We start from the raw sequence: 21452 nt of genomic DNA, 5'->3' as shown, positions 1-21452 counted from the left end.
TGGAGGGGACTCTGACACTATTGCACCCATCTGGTCATGTCCTGGCCAGATTTAGGGGGGCATTAGCTGGGCTCTTAAGATCACAACTAGAAAGTCTATCTCCAGTTGGTGCTCCCTCTGGAATGGTTCCAGGGCTTCCTAGGTTGTTCTGTCAGAGGCAGGGCAGCTGTTATTCTTGATTTATGACTGGGTTCTGTATGCATCTCTGATCTTGGCTTCTGGTTGGGCTGCAGAGGCATGTTGGAGGGCCACAGGCTGAACACACAGCCTTGTGCTGCTGTGCACTGGACTCTCTGGGTGTCTCTGTGGCAGAGTGAGCTCACAGGTCCATGTCTGTGCTGTGCAGGTGATATATAACCTGTGCCAGCCTGTGATGAGCTGAGATTTTTTCACTGGGTCCTCTTCTATTTTCATTAAACCTTGTCTTAGCAGCTCCTCTGCTCTCCCAGGGAACCGGGTCTACTCTTTTGCTTTCTAGCTGGTCACATGTTGGACGCTGTTCACGGGTATGATGAGGGAGGATGATTCTCTGCTAGGCACTTTCCACATGTCAGGAGCCACAGTGATCTGGAGGAGAAACAGCTCTCACTCACTCTACACTTATTTATGGTTCAGGTACTATATATGCTGCTAACTCCATTATTAAGGCTCTGATGTAACCTACTCCCCAGAAAGGCAGTATAGTAATTCTGTGACTGCTGGGAATGCCTAGGATTTAGAGCAGGTCGCCTGTCTGAACTGATCCCAAACTGAAACTTCCTGAGTTAGTTAGTTGCTGGGGAGATGGCTCAGTTGGTAAAGTGCTCACTGTACAAGCACAGGGTCTAAGCTCAGTCCTCAGAAGCCACTATAAAAAGCAAAGCATGGTGGTGCTTGCTTGTAGTTCCAGTGCAGGAGGCAGAGACAAAAGGATCCCTGGGGTTTAGCCAGCCAGGGCACCCTAATCAGCCAGCCCCAGATCCCAGTGAGATAGACCATCTCAATAATCAGCCAGCCCCAGATCCCAGTGAGATAGACCATCTCAATAATCAGCCAGCCCGAGGTCCCAGTGAGATAGACCATCTCAATAATCAGCCAGCCAGATCCCAGTGAGATAGACCTTCTCAATAATCAGCCAACACCAGGTCCCAGTGAGATAGACCGTCTCATTAATCAGCCAGCCCCACGTCCCAGTGAGATAGACCATCTCATTAATCAGCCAGCCCCAGGTCCCAGTGAGATAGACCTTCTCAATAATCAGCCAACACTAGGTCCTAGTGAGCTAGACTGTCTCATTAATCAGCCAGCCCCACGTCCCAGTGAGATAGACCATCTCAGAAGACAAGACATGCGGTTCTTAAGGAATGACACCAAGGTTGGAACACATACATGTTTACCTACATACAAACACCCCTCCAGCCAGGATTCCTCGTGTGATCCACTGTCTAGAGCAATCTTTCAACACTCTGGTATCTCATTTCCCACTCTCACGGTTCTGTGGCAGTCTCACATATCTATCTGGAATTTACATGTACCAATTTCTGAACTGAAATGGGTATAAAGAAGGGTACAGGTAACAATGGCCCCGGGAACCCTCAGGTCCTCCTTTCCAGAAGCCTTCCTTCTGTTCTCTGTGACCCTGACTTGTCCCCATTGTCTAATTAAAGGACAGCTCTACATTATAAAGCTACAAATGTGGAGTGATGGACCCAGACCAAGTTTCATCTGTTCCTACTTCAGTGAAACCTCTCTTTGGATATTGGGTGTCTCACCAGAAACATACACACGTTGTCCATCTCTAGCCTAAGAACCCATCCGCTGTGCCAGTCCCAGAGCCTCTAAAGGCCGAATGTTAACATGCGATCAGGACATTTTTCATCTTTGTCTTGAAAACACACATATGTAGCAATTTGCTTACAGAGCTCCATAATTTGTTCAAAACCCAGCATTGACCTGTATTGTTATTTAAATAGCTTATGATCACTAAGCACATTTAAAAATAGAAATTTAAAAGCACTGAAATGATCTTATATGCAGCTAAAGTCAGCATGCAACAAAGCTGTCTTAGAATAGCTCCCTCCATCCTCTCCTGGTCCTTTCTCCTTCAAAGTCAGCAGCTAGGGCCTCAGCAAACACACACGCTATGCACACAGGACCATAGAATTGCTTTGTCTCCTTGTCACAGCCTAGTCTAACACAGTCAGTGTCTCTCTGGGTCTCCACAGTGCCAAGGGTGCAGTCCGGAGAGCAAGTAGGCACAGCTCCATTAGGAGCAGAAGCAGAATGGGAGGCAGGGTATGTCCAAGGTCACAGCCACTTACTGGGATGAAATGCGAATGGAAATTAGAAACAATAGAAGAAACCTATAGGCTATGAGGACTGGGGAAACTCAATTAGGAAGAAAGCTAGACCCCTGCTTTGGGGCTCGGCTACTTTAAGCTGTGGTAGTGACTGATTTGATCATCGGTGACTAGAGAAGCAAAGTTTATAGTTCCCATTGTAAACAAAGGTCCAATGATGTTGCTGTGTTATCCATGTTAGTCTAATGCCTGTAATATGTGTGTTCTCTATGACTTGATCAACAATGCTGGTTATAGAAGTAATGGCATTGTGATTTTGACATTGTTGGCTGAAGGGAAAAGCAATTTGTAAGATTCTTTCTGAATGGAAGAAAACAGAAGTTCTGTGGAACAGCTTTCCGTGGTGAGCTTCTGTAAGCTTGTCATTACAGAGGTAGTCATGAGCATTTAGGTCACAGGCATAAGAGGGAAATAAGACCAAACATAGACTGCAATTCATCTTGCCTTGCTGTGTTTCAAGCCCATTACCTAGATGTGTTTTACCCAGGGAATAACCCACCTATTTGGTAAGTAGCCCCTGTATGGTGTGTGCAGTTTTTTGTGAAAATGTTTTCTTAGTGAACATCAAATCCCTGAAGATCAGAAAGTGTTCACTCAAGGAAAGAGTGTATTTTACTAGGTAGTTATTGGAGGTTGTTACTCCTTACTGAGCTGTAAGTATGAGATTTGGAACCATGTGGATATAGCTTTACTTGCAATTTTTATATCTGGTAGGAGAAATGTAGAAAAATAATAGTGTTTCTTGTGTTGGAGAAAATTCTCCTGAAAAAAAAATATTTCCACAGAATTTCAGCATAGAAGGAGTTGGAGTCGAGCAGGGGTGTCCTGTCCTGCTCATTGACCAGCCCTGGCTTTTACAATCTTTCCGCATCCTCTTCTGAGCTGTGGGTAGGTGAAGTTTGATATAGGAGTCCTATCCAAGGACACACGCTCTGCAGTCTCTTATTTTATATTTTGATGTGTAGCTTGGCTTTGTGGGCAAATATCACTACACAGTCATTCAAAGTGAATCACCAAATGATCTCTGCTCCATCCATTTTCCTGCAAATGTTAGAATTCCATTCTCTTTCAAGAACACTCTGTGGTGTAATATGCCACACTCTATCTGTTCATCCGCTGATGGGCATCCCGGCTGGTTGCTTATCTTGACTGACTATTATGTGCTATCTTAGGTTCCCTCAGGAATGTCCCCAGGAGTCCTATAACTGGGTCACATGGAAATTTCTTTTTAGTGTTTGATGAACCTCTTTACTGATAGTAGCCACAACCCATTTTCATTCCTGACAACAGTGTGTTAAGTGGAATAAATTGTACCCAGAAAGCAAATATAGCATGCTTGCTCACGTATGTAGAATCTAGTACACACACACACACACACACACACACACCACGTGTGTGTGTATTATATATGTATGTATATATATATAATACACACACATATATATGTATGTATGTCACAGGCATTACTTTAGAAGAAAGAATATTTGGAAAGAGGAAGGAGACCAGGAGGAAGGGGAAGGGTTTGGAGATGGGAGAGCAGAGCTCATGATGTGACATTCAAGGAGATGTGATCATGCGACTCATCAGTGGGTGTGCACGATGGATATATGCTAATACTAAAGCGGGAGCCCTGCGCCCCACACCACACAGGTGCCAACGTGGAAAGATGTTCGGCATGCAAAGGTGAAGAGCTACAGTCAGGCAGCGTCTGCCTGACAACCACGAACAGACGCAAAGCACCGTGCATGTTAATAGTTCCTAGCTCTGAATCGCGGCCTCTGATTTTATTTTATAATTTTGTGGAGACTAGGGTCTCATTCTGAAGCCCAGGCTGCCTTCAAACCAGCAGCAATCCTCCTGCATACGCCTTCCCAGGGCCGGGATTACAGGTGTGAGCCACCACATCCAGTTCAATAATAGTTGTTTTAAAAAAGGCTTATTTAAGTCAGGTGTGGTGGTACATGCTTTCAATTCCAGCACTTGGGAGTGAGAGGCACGTGGCTGTCTGTGAGATCCAGGCCAGCCTGGTCTACATAGCTAGTTCCAGGTCTGCTGGAGCTACAGGGAGACCCTATCTGAAAAAGCTAAACAAAAACAAGCAAAAGACTTATTTAAATTGTATATCTTCTTCTACAAGGAAGTATTCAAATTTTCAGGTACAAATATTGACCTAGTAACCAGTCTCTTTCAATGTGCTGAAAGTTCCTGCTAGGCAAAATTTCACCCCACCCCTGCCCCAAACTGGAATAGAAAAACCCTTCAACTTCGGTTAGCAACTGTTCCTTTGTTAACCATAGCTCTTAGAAAATAGTTCTCTATATCCAACAAACCTCGACTGCTGAAGTTTGTGCTCATTTCTCCTGAAGAAGCAGAACCCAACTCCACACCGTCATTTATGGCTGCCGCACTGTCAACGGCTCAGCACAAGCCACCTGTGTTTCTCTTCCTGGCGCTCAATGTCCCTCTGCTCTAGGTCACAGCCTTCCTTTATTTTGGGTGTATGGGTCTGTATCATTGTGCTGTCTATGGGGATATGCCAATTAATTAAACCACATAAAGGATTTGACACCAGGATACTAGAAAGAAAGCCTGACTGTCATGGATGTGTTCCCCAGCCTGATGTCTGTGCTTCTTACTTTCACACTCTGAGTGCACATTCTAGGGTTTCCTGAGGAAGGACAGGTGTGTGCTTTGAATCTCACAAAACTGGTGCAGAAAAGTCTTTCTGTGTGGAATCAAGCAGAAAGCACAGGCCTTCTGTGCTGCAGGCCTTCCCTGTCCTTGCAGGAGGCTTTGAATTCCTGAGTCCAGACAGACAAAAGAGCTGTTTGTTTTCATTAGCTCCAAAGAGAATCTTGGCTTCAAGCTGCAGATCTTTGCTGTAATCTTAAATCACAGGCTCTTTTACCATTAGCTGGGGGACCTGCAGCCAGTTACCAGATTGGTGACATCATCGGTAAGAGGGAATCACGGAGTATACATTTTAAGGAGTCATGGCACACTGTGTGTCCAGAGCAAAGGCTGTTTCTCTTGCCTCCCACCCACTTCTGGTTCTAGAGCCTTTGCTTCCTGCCCTGTGGGTCTAAACAGTATGCAACAGAGTCCTGGTTCCTGACCATGCTGCGGTGCCTCCAGTGCAGAAAGGAGGACTGAGGCCCTGTCGTCTGTCTCCGTCCTGCCAACATGTGGCATAAGGTCTCCTGAGTGTACATAAATGAACAGACAGGTCTCATTTGACAAGTGCCTTGTGGTGCTGTAAGAGCCCTTTCATTTACACATGGCGTGTGCCCCTCTGCCCTGCTTACACATGGCGTGTGTCCCTCTGCCCTGCTTACACTTGCCTGCACTGTCTTCAGTCCAGACACAGTCTGATTCCTGTCACTAGTTGCCTCCCTGACTTGGGCTCCTGTTTCCCCAGGCTATGACAGCTGGATGTAGTGCCTGGTGTGTGTGTGCACACCTGTCCAGTGCTCCAGCTCCTTAACACCACAGCCCCCTACTCCATCTCTGCCCGGTTTCTATGACTGTCACTCTTTCAATCTATGAGCACCAGCACTGGGTAACCACTGCCTTCCACTTCATCCTTTCCTCCGGTTCGGTCGCCCACTCCTCTAATGCTATACGTTCTTTCTTTAAATAAATTTTTTTGGTCTTTTTGAGACAGGGTCTCTCTGTAGCCACAGCTGCCCTGGAACTCACTATGTAGAACAGGTTAGCCTTGATCTCACAGAGATCCGCCTGCCCCTGCCTTCTGAGTGCTGGTATTAAAGGCGTGTGCCACCACACCCAGTTTATATTTTCTTTCTTTTCTGACTTGCAGGCATTACCCAGGATTCGATGGGAATCCATGCTGTTTTGCATATTTCCATTGTGATTGTTTAAGATTGTCTCTGACATATCGCTACGACTCTGGTGAATAGCTTTGGAGCTGAGGCTGTAACCTCTGCCTTATATGCTTTGAAGATTCCAGCTGCCCTGTGGGTCGGGGACCACTGACTATTCCAGGCTGTTTCTGGATTGATCCCTTCTCCCTTCCCAGTGGTAATATTGGTAGTTTGCTTTTGCGGGGTCTATAGGTCAAATTGTGTGCCAAATTTAGACAAAAGTCCAGTAGGAGTACAGGTCACAGAGGACCGAGGGCACAGCTGGAGAAGGCTTCTGAATTCTCTCTGGCTTTTGCTGTGAGGATTTAATGAGTTTCACACTCTCTAGAAGCTTCCTGACTACCTCTCAGATGTCCTGAGACCCAGTTTCCCATCATGATGGATGTTACTTTTGATGCTGCCCTATGGTGAATTTCTGTGGCCTGCCTACTTGGGTGAGGGCTGTAGTGACATAAAAATGCTGCTTTTTCTCTGTCTTTTCTGACTGATATTTGATTTTCTGGTTGGCTCTTGTTTAGACTCTGAAATGAGAAAGCAGGTCAGGTAGTTTTGTGCACCTGGTTTAAAAAGATTGTCCATGAGCCTCTCTCAAAGTGTTTCTGGTTTATTTAGGTATCTTAGCGGAGTCCTTGAGGGATGGCACTATCTGGGAAGGTCCTATTGTCCATGAGCCTCTTTCTGGTTTATTTAGGTATCTTAGCGGAGTCCTTGAGGGATGGCACTATCTGGGAAGGTGCTATTAGGGTTTCCTCCCCAACTGGCAAAATAGCTGTGCATTGATTTTTCAGGAGAGAGTGTCGTGTGCACTTGTATCCTTGCAGGTGAAGCAACATCCATTCTAACAGACAGGAGAGCATTCGAAAGAACTACCTCAGTCCTGTGAAAGTCTAGAGAGATTAATTTACCTGGGAAGAGCCTTTGTTTCATAGGCCGTCAGTTGGCATCACATCAAATAAAGAGACTGACTTGCTAAAGCCAGGGCCTCCCGGGATGCACAGGAAATATTTTGACTCTTGACCCACTGTCTTCTCATTCCTCCATTTTGTCTTTTATATGAATGTGATTGTGTGTGTGTGTGTGCGGACATGCGTGCGTGCACACTTCAGGGGGGTGTGCATGAGCACATGTGTCTGACATGTCTATCTTGAAAATTCAAATGAAGTATCTGTAACTCTAATTAGACTTCACAAACAAGAGAACTATACAATAGGGTCCTGCAGAAAATCATTTCTTTATGTAAATAGTGGCATCTTAATTTAATCTCACATTACGGATCTGCTGGACCTCCTCCATATAACAGGCTTATTTGCACAGCCTTGGAACTTGGCAGGGAGTCACTTCCAACATTTGCCCTAACAGTCAAGGGCTCTGTGTTCTCTCCTAGGGGTCATCTCTGCCGCAGATATTCTTGACCGAGAGACAACAGCATCGTACTGGCTAACTGTGTATGCGACAGACCGGGGCGTGGTTCCGCTCTATTCCACCATTGAGGTCTACGTCGAGGTGGACGATGTGAACGACAATGCCCCACTGACCTCGGAGCCCATCTATTATCCTGTTGTCATGGAAAATTCTCCTAAGGATGTGTCCGTCATTCAGATCCAAGCTGAAGATCCTGACTCCAGTTCAAACGAAAAACTGACCTACAGGATTACAAGTGGGAATCCTCAGAATTTTTTTGCCATCAATATCAAAACAGGTAAAGGCACGCTTACATGGCTTCTTTAAAACCGGTGGTCTGCTTTTCATGTGGCCCTTGCTGTGCTGGATTTTCTGTTTTACTGCCCAGAAAACAGTGTTTCTGGGATAGTTCCTGCCAAGGGATGCTCTTCTTTTCCACTTGGGGTGTTTTAATTTCATCTCATGATGAGGTCAAATGACCTAATAAAAATCGGAGGCTCCGCAGAAAGCCTCAGGTTCATCTCACTTGTAATAAAATGTGATCTGGGACCACTCGGATGGTCAGCTGCCTGCTTTGCTGGGAGCCAGTCAGCTGACCTGTGCTGCATTCTCTGTGTGAACTAGCTCTGAGGCTTCCACTCCTAGGTTCTTGCTGTAAATGATGACATGGAGAGTTAACTCTAAGCACTGAGGTTTTCTTTCCTATATAACCCATTAATGAAGTGTCCATGTCCAAAAGAAACTGCACTATCTGAATTTTTACATAAAATAGGTAAAATTTAATTTTATGACCTTTTGCTCAAAAGGTTTCTGAAGGTTACAATAAGAATTTAATTTGTTGGGTATATATCAGGAAGGCCAGGATCAGGAGGGACAGTGTAGAATCTGGCTGAGTTCCTCCTGACAAGAGCTCACACTAGAACAGTCCTCTGTGGAGCCCATCTCGGAGTCCTGGGGCTTCCTGTTGTGTGTCACATTTAGACCTGATCAGAGACATCAAATACTCAGGAAGAACATGATGGATGGAACTTTAAGTGAAATTTAGAATAATTTAATTCATGTTGACATGAACAGGTGGGTTGATGGTGGTCAGTGTTGGAGTTGGTCGGTGTGAACAGATTCTGCTTTTCTGGTGAACAGCTATTGGAGTTGGTGATTGTTTTCCCTGCCTTTATTTGTTAAAGGAGAAACGTGTAGCTGACCCTACATCCTTTATAAATATCATGCTCCCATTAACAAAAACTGAAGGAAATTCTGTAACCTTTTGTAAATCTGCTTCTGAATCCATCACTTTTTAAGCAGACCTGAGCAGTCTAACAGTGTTCAGTCAGGGTTTGACCTGTGCTTTGTTATAAAATGAAAGGCTGATGAGCCAGCAGTGTCTAACGGAGACCACTTCTACTGGAAGGAGAGCCCTTTATAAATATCATGCTCCCATTAACAAAAACTGAAGGAAATTCTGTAACTTTTTGTAAATCTGCTTCTGGATCCATCACTTTTTAAGCAGACCTGAGCAGTCTGACAGTGTTCAGTCAGGGTTTGACATGTGCTTCGTTATAAAATGCCAGCAGTGTCTAACGGAGACCACTTCTACTGGAAGGAGAGGACTTGGATACAGGAGCCAGGCCCAGCCTTTGAGGCCCACTAAGTAGGAAGGTCCCCATGTACCTGAGGGGTTAGCCCTGTTACTGTGCTGGGACGTTCACCTGCTTTACTCTGCTATACCAGAGCACTATGAAATGTGGAAAGAGATAGAGGAGGTAAAATACAGATTCAGCAGTGAGGCCAGGAGGCCAAGGAGAAGGACAGAGGTAGCCTCGGGGCACAGGTGGAGCATCCAGCATCTTGGCATTCCACAGCCCCTGGAATCTGAAGCATGGCATGCAGATTTTACCTCTTCCAACTCGATCCTGTTGCTGCTCACGTTGTTAGTGGGACAACTGCACCTCCCTTTTGCATTAAAGGATTCTGCAGAGGGCCCGATTCAACTGCTGTTGCCCTTTGCTTAGGGTTGGAGATAAAGAATAATAGTCTCCAGGGGTCTGTAGTGCTCACAGGCCTAATGGGCATGCAAGCCTAATGGGTACGCTCTGGGCCAGTGAAAGACCCTGTCTCAAAAAAAGATGGATGGTGTTCCTGAAAGATGATCCTCAAGGCCGTCCTCTGGTCTCCACATGCATGCAGACACACATGTACACACACATGTAAATATATACACTCATATACATATACACATGTGCACCCACACACAGGTGCACCCCCCATGTACACATGCACAAATATATGCACACATACATACATGTACTCAAAAGAATCTATCAGACAAGAATGCAGGTCTGCGAGGAACTTAGAGCAGATTTCATTGTGGAGACTGTCTTTTATAGATCTTTAAAGTGTGCACATGACTCTTCAGAAAGCTCCGTATTATCATGATGAGGCTTATGTTGTGTAATAAGAGCCTTTAATTATATCTGTAATTTCTCTGCCATTGCCAGAGATTTAAAAAAAAAATCATGCCAGAAATGGCATTTCTATCTAACTTGTCTAATTGCCTAAAAGACATGCATGGCATGCTTTGGTTTTCAGACACAGAAAAAGAAAATGGCACATTCTGTTTATTCAGTCATTAAGCATTCATTGTTGTACCTATTTGTTTTAACACAAGATCCAATAAATAAGATCATAAAGTAAGATATATTTTCATTTCTTGGGAGGGGGGACCTCAAGTAATCTGAAAGTAATAGCAGTTAGCAGTGACAAAGTCAACAGTTGATTGTGGTGTGATAGGATTCACACCACCTCAGGGTGGCAAGAGGGTTGTGCTTGCATGAGAATCCTGGGCTTTACATGCTTGCTCTGTACTTCATAATTGTGAATGTCTGTGACCCACCGCAGGGAATACACACTAAGTCAGATAGTCCTGGCACCCCCAGCATTGTGTGCCTTGAGCCCCCTGAATTTTACTTTTCATGTGTCAACTTGACACAACAAAGAACCACCTTGTACGAGTCTCAGTTGATGGATCGCCTACATTGGGTTGGCCTGTGGGCATGTCTGTGAGGATTTTCCTGAGTTAGTTGATGTGGGAAGATCCAGCCCACTGTGGGCAACACCACCCCTTAGGGGTCCCTAGTTGTGTGACAGTACAAAAATGAAGGTGAGCACGAGGCAGCCAGCAGGCATGCGTCCATTTCTCTCCTCTTCTGACCGTGGTTGTGACATGATCAGCTGTGTCAAGGTCCACTGCTGAGTCTTCTCCATAGTGATGGAACTGAAACCCTGAACTCAGAGCTAAAATAAACACTTTGTCCACTGTTGCATTTTGTTGGGGTGTGTTACCTCAGCAGCAGAAACAGACCCAGCACAACCAGAAGACTTGCTCCAGGAAGTTTAGGGTCCCACAAGGACTTGCTGCAGCACCTGACACAGCTGAACAGAGTGTTAATGAGGCTGCCACGTCCGCTTCGCTCTGCTGACAGGACACCCTATGATGTCCTTGCTCTGGAGTTTCTTATCTGGAAAGTGAGCATGTCATTGCTCACATCACATTTCTGGCTCACGGAGAGAGGGTGTCATGAGGTATTTGGAGGTAAACCGAGAAGCTCCGTGAGAATCCTGTACCATGTCTGTACTTTTATGCATGTATGTGTGCGTGTCCACCCATGTATGTGTGAGGAATGTACATGTGTACACATGGGCACATGGAGGCCAAGGGTCAACCTCAGGAATTGTTCCTCATGTAGTGTTTACCTGAGACAGTCTCACCAGCCTAGAGCTTGCCAATTAGACCCAGACATACGGCAGTCTTCGCCCCCCAGGACCAGTAGTACAAGCTCATGGCACACTAGACTTTTTACGTGGGTTCTGTGGCACCAACCCAGGTCCTCTCCTGCTTGCCCGGCAAGCGTTCCTACAGTCTCACAGTTATTCTTTCACTTTTGCTGTGCCCAGAAACAAACTCAGAAAGCGGTGAGACTCTCATTCATTGTGTTGCTCTAAGTATCATGTTGCCAACAGAACTGAACAATTCTATAGCAGTTACTTTAGTTTTTGGCATTTCTTACTGTCCTTAAAATAGTAACATAGCAACATCGATGTAACATTTTCCATCAGTGCATCAGAAGGTGCAGGTACTAATGCATTTAGCTAAGATTTGTGCTTTTGATTTTTTTCACCCAGAATGTGTTGATTCTAATAAACTGACCCTTTTTCTCTGTTCTCTGTGGTAGAGCTGAAATTTATAGTTTTATTTTGTCCTGGAAATGTGCTAAATAATAAATAAAGATGAAAACCATTAATATAAACATGGATTGTATTGATGCTTATGAGCTGCAGCCCCTAGCACAGAACAGACATCGCTGGACCAACAGTAGAGACAAGTTTCTCTCCTGAGCCAAAAGGACCATTTGAATTCTCCTCTTACCAAATCTAGGTCCCTGCAGAGTATTGGTCTTGGACTTCAGTAGTCATTGCAGTTTGGGAAGAAATACAAAAGCTGTTTTGCTGGGAGGGCTTTTCTGCCCGTCGTGGAGAACCTCTGTTAGTTCCAGGCAGAGCAGGCCAGGTCACCAAATGCAGGGCCAAGTGCTTTGGGTAACTGTGCTTCCTTCCAGGACCTGAAGAGAGATGTAGGCTGGCCACTCAAGTAGTAGTAGTAATTCCTCAGTGGAGAAATGGCTGTGTAAGCCAGCAGCAGACTGCATCAGGGTACCACTGTCTCCTGGGGAAGGATCCTTGGAAGGCAGCAGGCTTTGGATCACTGAGACCTTGTGTTTGGTTGGTTTTTTTAATTTATTTTAATTTATTATTTTTATTTTATGTGTACACATGTGTTGCTTGCCTGTAGATAAGGGCACCCATGTCGTGCAATGCCCACAGAGGTCAGAAAAGGCTGTCGGATCCCCTGGGACCGGAGTTACGGACAGTTAGCTGCCACATGGGTGCTGGGATTCAAACCCGGGTCTTCTGCAAAAATAACCAGCCTTCTTAACTGCTGAGCCATCCCTCCAGTCCCTTGTGTTTGGTTTTATGAAGTGCATTTGGTGCCACTGTTGACCTGTACCCAGTAATTGTGGGTAGTGCCATTGCAGAAGATGGTTTCTACACTCGGGATTTAGTCTCATGGGAAGATGGACCATCACAGGTGAGACAAGTCACCTGTATAAGAAAACATACATGAAATATTAACTGTTGAACTCTGTAGACTAGCAGCTGTGAATAGGATAAGATCAGATCAAGGCGATGGCTGGGGGAGCCTCGAAGCCATGGCGAGGGTCCTGAGGACTAGCTTGCAATGGAAGGGCTGTGGTTACTACCCAGGAAATATAAACTAGATCCACTAACCTCCAAACAAGCCCAGAGCTGTTCTGGCTAGTCTGAGAGGCGTGATATTAGAGAAGGAATTTTAAAAGATTCACAGTGTGTTATGAGCTACCAACTTCCAGATGTGTGACTCTCTTGTTTACAGTTGGATAATATTTAGGTTTCAAAGATTCTTGAGTTTTCCTTTTAACTCTTCCTTCCAAGAAGCCTATCTCTTAAAGAGATGTTTAAAGGTAAAAATGTATACAAGATACACGGCTTTGTTCTTCCTTTGCCTCTGTGGAACATGGGCCCAGGGTTAGCATCCACTGTGTTTATAGCCTGTTTCTATGAAACAGGTCCTTGACCAATGGAATCTTCCCATGAATCCTTATGGGGCTTGGACACTCCAAGTTCCTTTCCATGGTTGCTCTGACTTCTGTCTTTGTTCACAAGCATCTTGCATGCATTTGATTGGTGGTGAGGCTCTTGGGATAAACCTGAGCAAAGCACCCTTTATCTGCTGGTGGACTAGCTGACTGTCCCCTTCCACCAACCCTAGGTCACCTGAGAGGACGTAAACTTCAAACTAGGGGTTGCCATGAAAATGTCTCAGATTCTGCCTTGACTGTCAATTCTTTGGGATGTTTGCCTGATTTTTAAGATATTGGATGCCCTGAGGGTTTTTTCTTTCTTTCTTTCTTTCTTTCTTTCTTTCTTTCTTTCTTTCTTTCTTTCTTTCTTTCTTTCCTTTCTTTCTTTATTTCTTTCTTTCTTTCTTTCTTTCTTTCTTCATTTTTGAGACAGGGTCTCCCTGTAGCCCCAGCTGGCCTGGAATGCATTTTGTAGGCCAGGCTGGCCTTGAATTCACAGAGATCCACCTGCTTCTGCCTCCACTCTGAGCTGGATTCCCTGAGTTTTTTAATCAGCTTTAAATAATAACCTCTTGCCTTTTGATAGGTAGTGGAAGAGATAATAAGTCTCAACATTGATGAGGGAGTAACAGAGAAATCCAAGCCATGCTTCAGCCTGATAAACACCCAGTGAGCCTATTAGACACGATTCCTATGGAGGAGCCTGGTGATTTGTGTTTCTGACAAGTTTCCAGACAAGGCTGAAGTTCCCTGAGGAGCCTGGGGAGCAGTTCTAGGCTTCAGTTACGGGAAGGCAGGCAGTAAGGACTGAGAAGGGCCCGCAGAAGAGGAAGATCCCCGTGCTCTCATCTTACAGTGCTGGAGTTTTGAGAACCAACTGCGTGTCCCAAGTTCCTTTCCCACCTTGTCTCCCTCAGTCCTCAGACCCTTGCTGTGCTCCTGTTTCATGGATTGGATGAAAATGAAAACCACGTCTGTGTGAACTAGCATCACACGGAGTGATGAAAATAACTGGATGTTTGGATACACTTGTATTATTTCCAAAACACAGAACCAAGTAGAATTGGTTAAAGCAGAGTTCAGACCTACTTTAATAAATAGTTAATACTTAATTTCAGAAAGCCACTTGAATTTATCAATATAAAAGTTATAGCTCATAGGATAGAAGTATTAAAAATAATTTCCAATCCAAAGTAAATTAAACCCTGTGCTTATGCAGAGCTCAGTTTAAGGTAATCATCAGAATGAAACATTACCTTGTATAGAATTATGGAGATTTGAGTTTTTAGAAAATCACTGTGAGAGGCCACAGAGCAAACTGTAGTACCTTCCTGCAGGGGAGGCTGTGGGACTCTCCTGAATTTGCCTCTCAATCCCTTTCTTTTCTGCGCACCTACCTCCCTAAGTAGAAAGCTAACTTTCCTGAAACAGGAGAAGTGTCTGGATGACACGTTGATATTCATAAGTCCCAGCACAAAGCTGATCATGTGGCAGATTAGTATGATGGACTGTAAATCACCCTTGTTCCTTCGTTCAGCCATGAAAGGAGGCCTTGTCCTACAGAACATCAAATTGTGTTCATTTAATCTAACAGATTCAGGAGAATAAATGGGGCTCATGCAGATTTATCATAGGGGATATTTAAATTCAGCAATGACCTTTGCATCCCTGCGAAAGTGTTTCCAAATGAGTGAGGGCCATGGAACTTCTCTGCACCGCATCCTCCGTTCATGTCCTGGGGAGGTTAGATATCCCCCTCTTAACCAACTCATAGCTGGGGTGGAGGGGTCTCTGGGGTGCTCAGGGGTAGTCAGAGTGGCCATGCCCAAGGAAAGGCTTGCTGCCAGGTGCCATGGTGGTGACTCTGTCTTGTGGGACCTGGCTCTATCAAGATGCATGATGTCAGGGCCTGACCATTAAGGACCCATTTCAGAATTTCTGTCCCAACACCATTGGTATGTTGTTTTCAGTAAGATTTTTTGTTTGGATATGTCATATATCTATGGTATTTAGCAGTTTTCCTAGTATCTACTACACCATTAGCACCTATCCCCACAGCTGTGGTAGTAAAAATATCTCCAGATGTTATCAAATGTCACAAGGAAAATTTCCCAGACTGAGAAATACCGTGAAACGCTTTGTAGCACCCTGTTTTGTGCCCTTGAGAAGCATCATAGGTGAAATAGGGTAAAGTTTTCTTTAAAGGTTATGTGTGTAATGTATATAAATATATACTTGTGTGAGAATATACATTTAAATGATAATAAAATAGCTGAGGGAGAGTCTAAAGCTGCCTCTCGCTTCCCTCTAATTACAGATTCCTTATGTTTTATTTTGGATATTTATTTTTATGAGTGTGTTGCCTGCATGTATGTAAATATACTCACATCATACAATGCCTGCAGAAGAGGGTGTTAGCTTCCCTGGAACTGGAGTTATGGATGGTTGTTAGCCACCATATGGGTGCTGGGAATCAAACTCAGGTCCTCTGGAAGAACAGCCAGTGCTCCTAACTGCTGGGCCATCTCTTTAGTCCCAAGATTCGTCATATTTTAAAGCTGCTATGAAGATTTGATGTCGTATCTACCAGGAGAAAAGGGGACCACACAGTAACAAAACTTCAAACACCATATGTGGGAAGTTGTCTTTTCCTTCGTATTTGAAGAGGATTTGGCTGGCAGCAGAGCTCTCATTTGAGTCTGTATTCAGCAGCTTTCTCCAGAAAACACCATGAAGAGATTATTCTGAGAGTTTTAGGCTTGAAAACCTTTGAGCTTCCAAATTCTGTTCCTGCTTGTTGTCAGTCTTCTGAAGGATAAACATGTGATATAATTTCATTCCTGGAGTTAAGGGAGGATGAAGCAGGAGCTCTGCCATGCAGGGTCTCCCGGGCCTCTGACGTCCGTCCGTGCCATGCATGCTCCAGGGAACCGCTGGGGAGGTTCCTTGATGCTGAGGTCAGGGCTCTGGCACTGTGTTTAGAGACATCATAGGACTATGGAGCCCCAGGCTGAGCAGAAAATGGTAAGACCATCAGCAGTAAGGCAATATCTGACCCCGGATAGTTCATCCTCCAAGACCAGGCTGCCAGTTAGACAATGGCAAGTGTTTGCATATAAGCTCCAGGGAACCGCTGGGGAGGTTCCTTGATGCTGAGGTCAGGGCTCTGGCACTGTGTTTAGAGACATCATAGGACTATGGAGCCCCAGGCTGAGCAGAAAATGGTAAGACCATCAGCAGTAAGGCAATATCTGACCCCAGACAGTTCATCCTCCAAGACCAGGCTGCCAGTTAGACAATGGCAAGTGTCTTATCCTACCCATGAGAGACAGGTGTGGATTTTTGAGTTAACAGGATTACTTGGGAAAGGATTTTGAGGTGGTGTTTCTTTATAATTACAGGAGAGAAGCAGAATTATAAGCTAAGAGACAAAAGCTTACAGGCACAATGCTGGGACCCTGGTTGCTGGAGGTGACTAAGGCACCTTGAGCCTCATCGTGCTGACTATCTCTGAGGCTGGAGATGAGACTTACTCTCTACTCCCCCTGAGAGGAGAGGCAGGCGAAGGGCCAGCATGGCCCCCAGGCTCAGTTGTGGGGTGATGGTGGACGTGCTGCTGTGGGAAATTTCTGAGGATTATTTCAGCGGGTGATGGAATCGTGAAAATAAAGCAGAGGATGGAGTTATATTTATGGGTGAAAAAGAGATTGATTAAGGCCATAAATCTCTCTTTTATTTCTTGTATCTGGGTGTTATCTCCAGAGCAGTAATTTACTGCCTCGGTTTATTACTTTCTTCTGCTCTGAGGGAAACTGAATTCTAATGGAAACCACTGCCTGCCTCCACCCATTAAGAAAACTCCTAGATGGTTGCTGGCCAGGTTCCTCCTCCTTCCTGGGTGTGAGGGAAGTTAGAGACAGGTCTTAGCTAAGTGTCACCTACTCAGTGGAGAGCCATGCAATTGTGTTACAGTATTCAACTCATCCACTACAATCCTGGGGAGATTGGGGCTCTGGATCATAGGTTTTAGGCCCAAAGTCCCCCAGGTGGTCAGCCCTACAAAGCTCATACAAAATGTAATGGGAAGCCTCAGGGTCAGAAGTTCTGAACCTCCGCATTTGTTGCTTCTCAGTCTTGGCTGTTAGCAAGACACGTGTGCGGTGGTGGTTTGTGTTGGATGGACCAGGTCTAGCTGAGTTTAGTGGTGCTGAGTGCCATTCTGAAGGGTGTGGTTTGATCGGACGTTTGTGTGGTATGGATTTGCATAACCATTTCAGGACTCCTGGAGCCTCCTCTGTGAACGATGTTCCTCTGACCTGGATGTGTTTTCACCTCAGGTCGTGAGGTTACATGGAAATCACTGTTGATTGGCATTTGGTGTTTCATAAATCAGATCATCGGTTTGTTCATTCTGTGTATCTTGGGCTTTGGAGCCAACCTTTGAAATACCTTTTAAACAAGCCCTGAACATTGCACCTGATTATGGCAGGATGAGTCGAGTTTTGGTCTCACTGCCACTTTACACTCTGGTCTTGTCATTGTCATCTTTGAATGACCTTTTTCTTAGCTTCTTGACAGCAGTATGAACAATTATGCATGTTTTAAAAATCTATACATTTTATTTACACTGAGGTAGATTAATCTAAGAAAGTATATGGAACTTAAGATGATAAAATTACAAGCCAGCATGTGGTGAGTACTGACCACAGTCTCATTAATTTGTAGAAAGATGACATCTTTTGCACTTTGTATATAGTCAGGTTTCATAAAAATCCTGGGCATGAAAGAAGTTACAGGGAGTATGTTCACAAGGGCAGACACAGTTCCAATGTCTGCACTGGTGTCCAGCTCTACCATGTATTCTAGTTTGGTTTGTGTTGCTGTGATAAAACACCATGATCCCAGGAAAGGGGCTTATCTGGTAAGCTGATATTTAGAACTAACCAGCATAATGCGTATTGGCCATGTGGTACTGGACAGGTTGCTTAACCTCTCTGAGCTTCAGGGTCCTCTGTGAGAATGTGAATAAATATGATAAAGTGATTGTTTTGATATTAGGATAAAGTGATTTAACGTAAGTAAAGTACCTTGGGGACACTTGTTATATAGCATGCTCTCAATAAACATTAAATATCAAGCAAATCTGCACAGGCACCTTGTTTTAGCTAATTCAGCATTTATACAACATGATTAAGGTTTTAGACCATTGGTGCTTGCAAACTATGACGGAAAATAACGTTACTAGAGGTTCATTAAGTTCACCGTAAGATTTGGACTGCCCGCCATGTTGATTCTATGTATGTCATCACTTAAGTTGTACCTGACAAGTGGGTGGTGATGAGACAGAACAGAAAGCCATCTCTTAGACTCCCAGAAACCCCTCTGTGTACCCAAGTCAGTGCCGCTTTTCGATCATAAAACAATACAAAGCCTTGAAGATAAGCTGGTGGGAGCAGTGGACTTCTCTGCATTTCAGCCCAGACCTGCCACTACCACTTAGTTTAGTTCATCTGTGTAGATAACAGAATTCTTACCTGTAAAGAATCAAAATCTCTGCCCCTGCATGGTTGCTGCATTTCCTGTCTCTGGACAGACATCACTAATCAATAGTAGCAGTTTCTTTTCGTCTGCTCACACTGGCATGAGTAGATATCACTAGTCAATGGTAGCAACCCCACACTGGCACCTGTTACAACTTAATACTAGAAGGAGCAGACAGACGGACCCATCTGTGAGGGACAGACAGACGGAAACCATCTGTGAGGGACAGACAGACAGACCGTCTTGCTGTTGAGAACTCTGACACCATCTCCACCTGGAATTATCTTAGTCTTCAGTGACAAGGAGAGGAGACTGAAGGGAGAGACAGTGTCGACCAGGTCCTAGTGTGGCAATGAAGAGATGAAATCCAGAGAAGACTGCCTTCCAGGAACAGTGGAATGCCTGGAGGGAGGACCCCATCTCTGAGGAGATCAAAGACCACATCAGCATCCTCCTCCATGGCTAACCAGCTCTTTCTTCTTTTTCTTGGCCTATTAGATTGAGGTAAATCTTTTTTTTTACCAAGGTTCTTTCTTCCCAAAATTTGTTGCAGGGATTCAGAAATAATTGGCTAAACTGGAAAGCAGGTGTTGTAAGTAGCTGGCCCCGACGAGCTTGGTCCTGAGACTGCAGTGTCCAGCCCAGGGGTTTCCGAAGCTCAGTTGTGCCTTCTCCCTCAGACTTTGCAATGTACTCATTGATGCTGATATGCAACATACCATCAAAGTGTGAAATAGGGTTCTTGCTATAGAAGTGAGAGGATGTTGACAGTGTTACTGTGGAAACCATGTCAAGAGTGATGCTCAGAAAGACAGCTGCTGCCTGCTGCTGAACAAGGTTAAGGAGAGACCTTCAGATGTGCTGATCAGAAAGAGCAGTGGAAAGTTACTGCCTGAGTCACTTGGTTTCCAGGGTTCTCTCTCCATCCACATCACTTCGGTGCTCAGTACCGCTCCTCTTTTTCATGGTAGAATTCTGCGGGTGTGACTGAAAAATGTCATCTCCAACATGTGCTTTGACGAAGCCCCAGATCTCTGCAGTACTTCTTAGATAAATATGTGCTAGTTTAAATTTTATCCTTAATGTTCCACAGGAAAACTGGTCAAAAATTCTATTAAAAATTAGTTTAGTTTTTTCTAGTCTGCTTGTAACTAGCCTGGTCCACATGTGGCTGAAAACTGAGTGTCTTAGAGTTGCATCCTGGGAAATTCACCCAGCATGTATCCGAGAAGGAAGGGGTACCCGACCTGGGGTCTTCTCATCTCCACATCAGCCACATGACAGCAGACACAGTTTTCTATTTATTTATTTATTTAATTTTTAAATTTTTAATCGATTTTTTGCAATTATCATACAATATAATTTGATGGTATTTAGAGTCTCCCATTTGCATCTACCCTTACTGTTCCTGCCCAATTTAATGCAATATATATAAATATAGTAAGGCCTATAGAGTTTAATTTGTATCCCTAAATGTCCTTCAGTGTGGGTCCATCTATTGGAGCCTGGTCAACATAAGAGTCACATCCTTGAAAGAGACAGTCTTTCCCCCTCCCAGCAGCCATCAGTTGACAATAGTTCCTTAGGTTGGGTTGGGGTTTCTTACCCGCTCCGTCTTGTCTATGCTGGGATTTGTCTGGTTTGAGCTTGCATGGGTTTTGTGCATGCAATCATCATTGCTATGAGTTCGTATGAGTAACTGACCAATTGTCTGGAAAACTCTTGTTTCTTGTGGTTATCCAGCACTTCAGCTCCTACAATCTTTCTGCATCCCACCTTACTCAAAGATCTCTGAGCCTTGGGAGGCAGAAGTTTGATGAAGCATTGAATTCAGATGTGTTAATCACCATCTGCTACATAAGGAAACTTCTCTGGTGAGAGCTAAGAGATGTGTTAATCTATGGGTATGATTGACTTCTAATAAATCATTAGAAGTCAATTTAATATTGTATCTATTTAGTAGAAAACTAGTATTAAGCTCTCCCCTGTGTCCTGTAACCTGTCTGCCCTCAGCTTCCTAGATCTGTTATGAATGTCAGGTATAGACTCCATCCTATGCAGCAGATCTTAAATCCAATGAGAATGTAGTTGGTTACTCACAGATCTTAAATCCAATGAGAAAGTGCTTGGTCGCTCCCATAATATTCCTGCCACTATTGCACTAGTGGGCGCATCTTGCCAGGACAGTTGTTGTAGTTCACAGGATTCACAGCTGGGTAAGGTTGATGCTTATTTTTTCCTTATGGTAACATGCATAGCACCTTCCAGCAGCATGAAAGCTGACCAATAGAGATGAGGCTCTGAAGTCAGCACCAGCTGATCTCTCCTTGTTTGCTCTACAGCTCATGTACATAGTGTCTTCAACAAAACGGTCTTACCGTGGCGTTCTGCTGCATAACTGAGAGCAGGGGCCATGGCCAGTAGTGTTTGAGAGCCTATGGGGTTCCTGGTCAATAGCTCCAGGAGGAAGAATCCATTCTTTCCATTACAATGCTGTCTTGTTAGCCTATGCTGTCTTGTTAGCCTATGCTGCCTAGTACAGGCAATGTCCCCTGTTATAAGGTCACTTGTTTTAATCTCTTTTTATAATGCCTATATATATATATATATAT

At 44.5% G+C, this 21452-nt stretch overlaps 1 protein-coding gene across 4 annotated transcripts in view; it reads left to right on the top strand.

Annotated features, from left to right (window-relative positions):
* The window catches only part of Fat3 (FAT atypical cadherin 3), a 692898-nt gene that overhangs the window by 295169 nt on the left and 376277 nt on the right, over positions 1–21452 (top strand). For all 4 annotated transcript variants that reach the window (XM_029565746.1, XM_029565745.1, XM_029565747.1 and 1 more), the window contains exon 3: positions 7608–7922. In XM_029565746.1, the coding sequence (XP_029421606.1) occupies positions 7608–7922 (315 nt within the window). The remainder of the gene's footprint in view (positions 1–7607; positions 7923–21452) is intronic.

Source organism: Nannospalax galili, unplaced genomic scaffold (assembly GCF_000622305.1).
Source record: "Nannospalax galili isolate Female #2095 unplaced genomic scaffold, S.galili_v1.0 scaffold418, whole genome shotgun sequence".
In the NCBI taxonomy this organism is placed as follows: domain Eukaryota; kingdom Metazoa; phylum Chordata; class Mammalia; order Rodentia; family Spalacidae; genus Nannospalax; species Nannospalax galili.
This window is presented reverse-complemented; position numbering and strand designations above follow the sequence as displayed.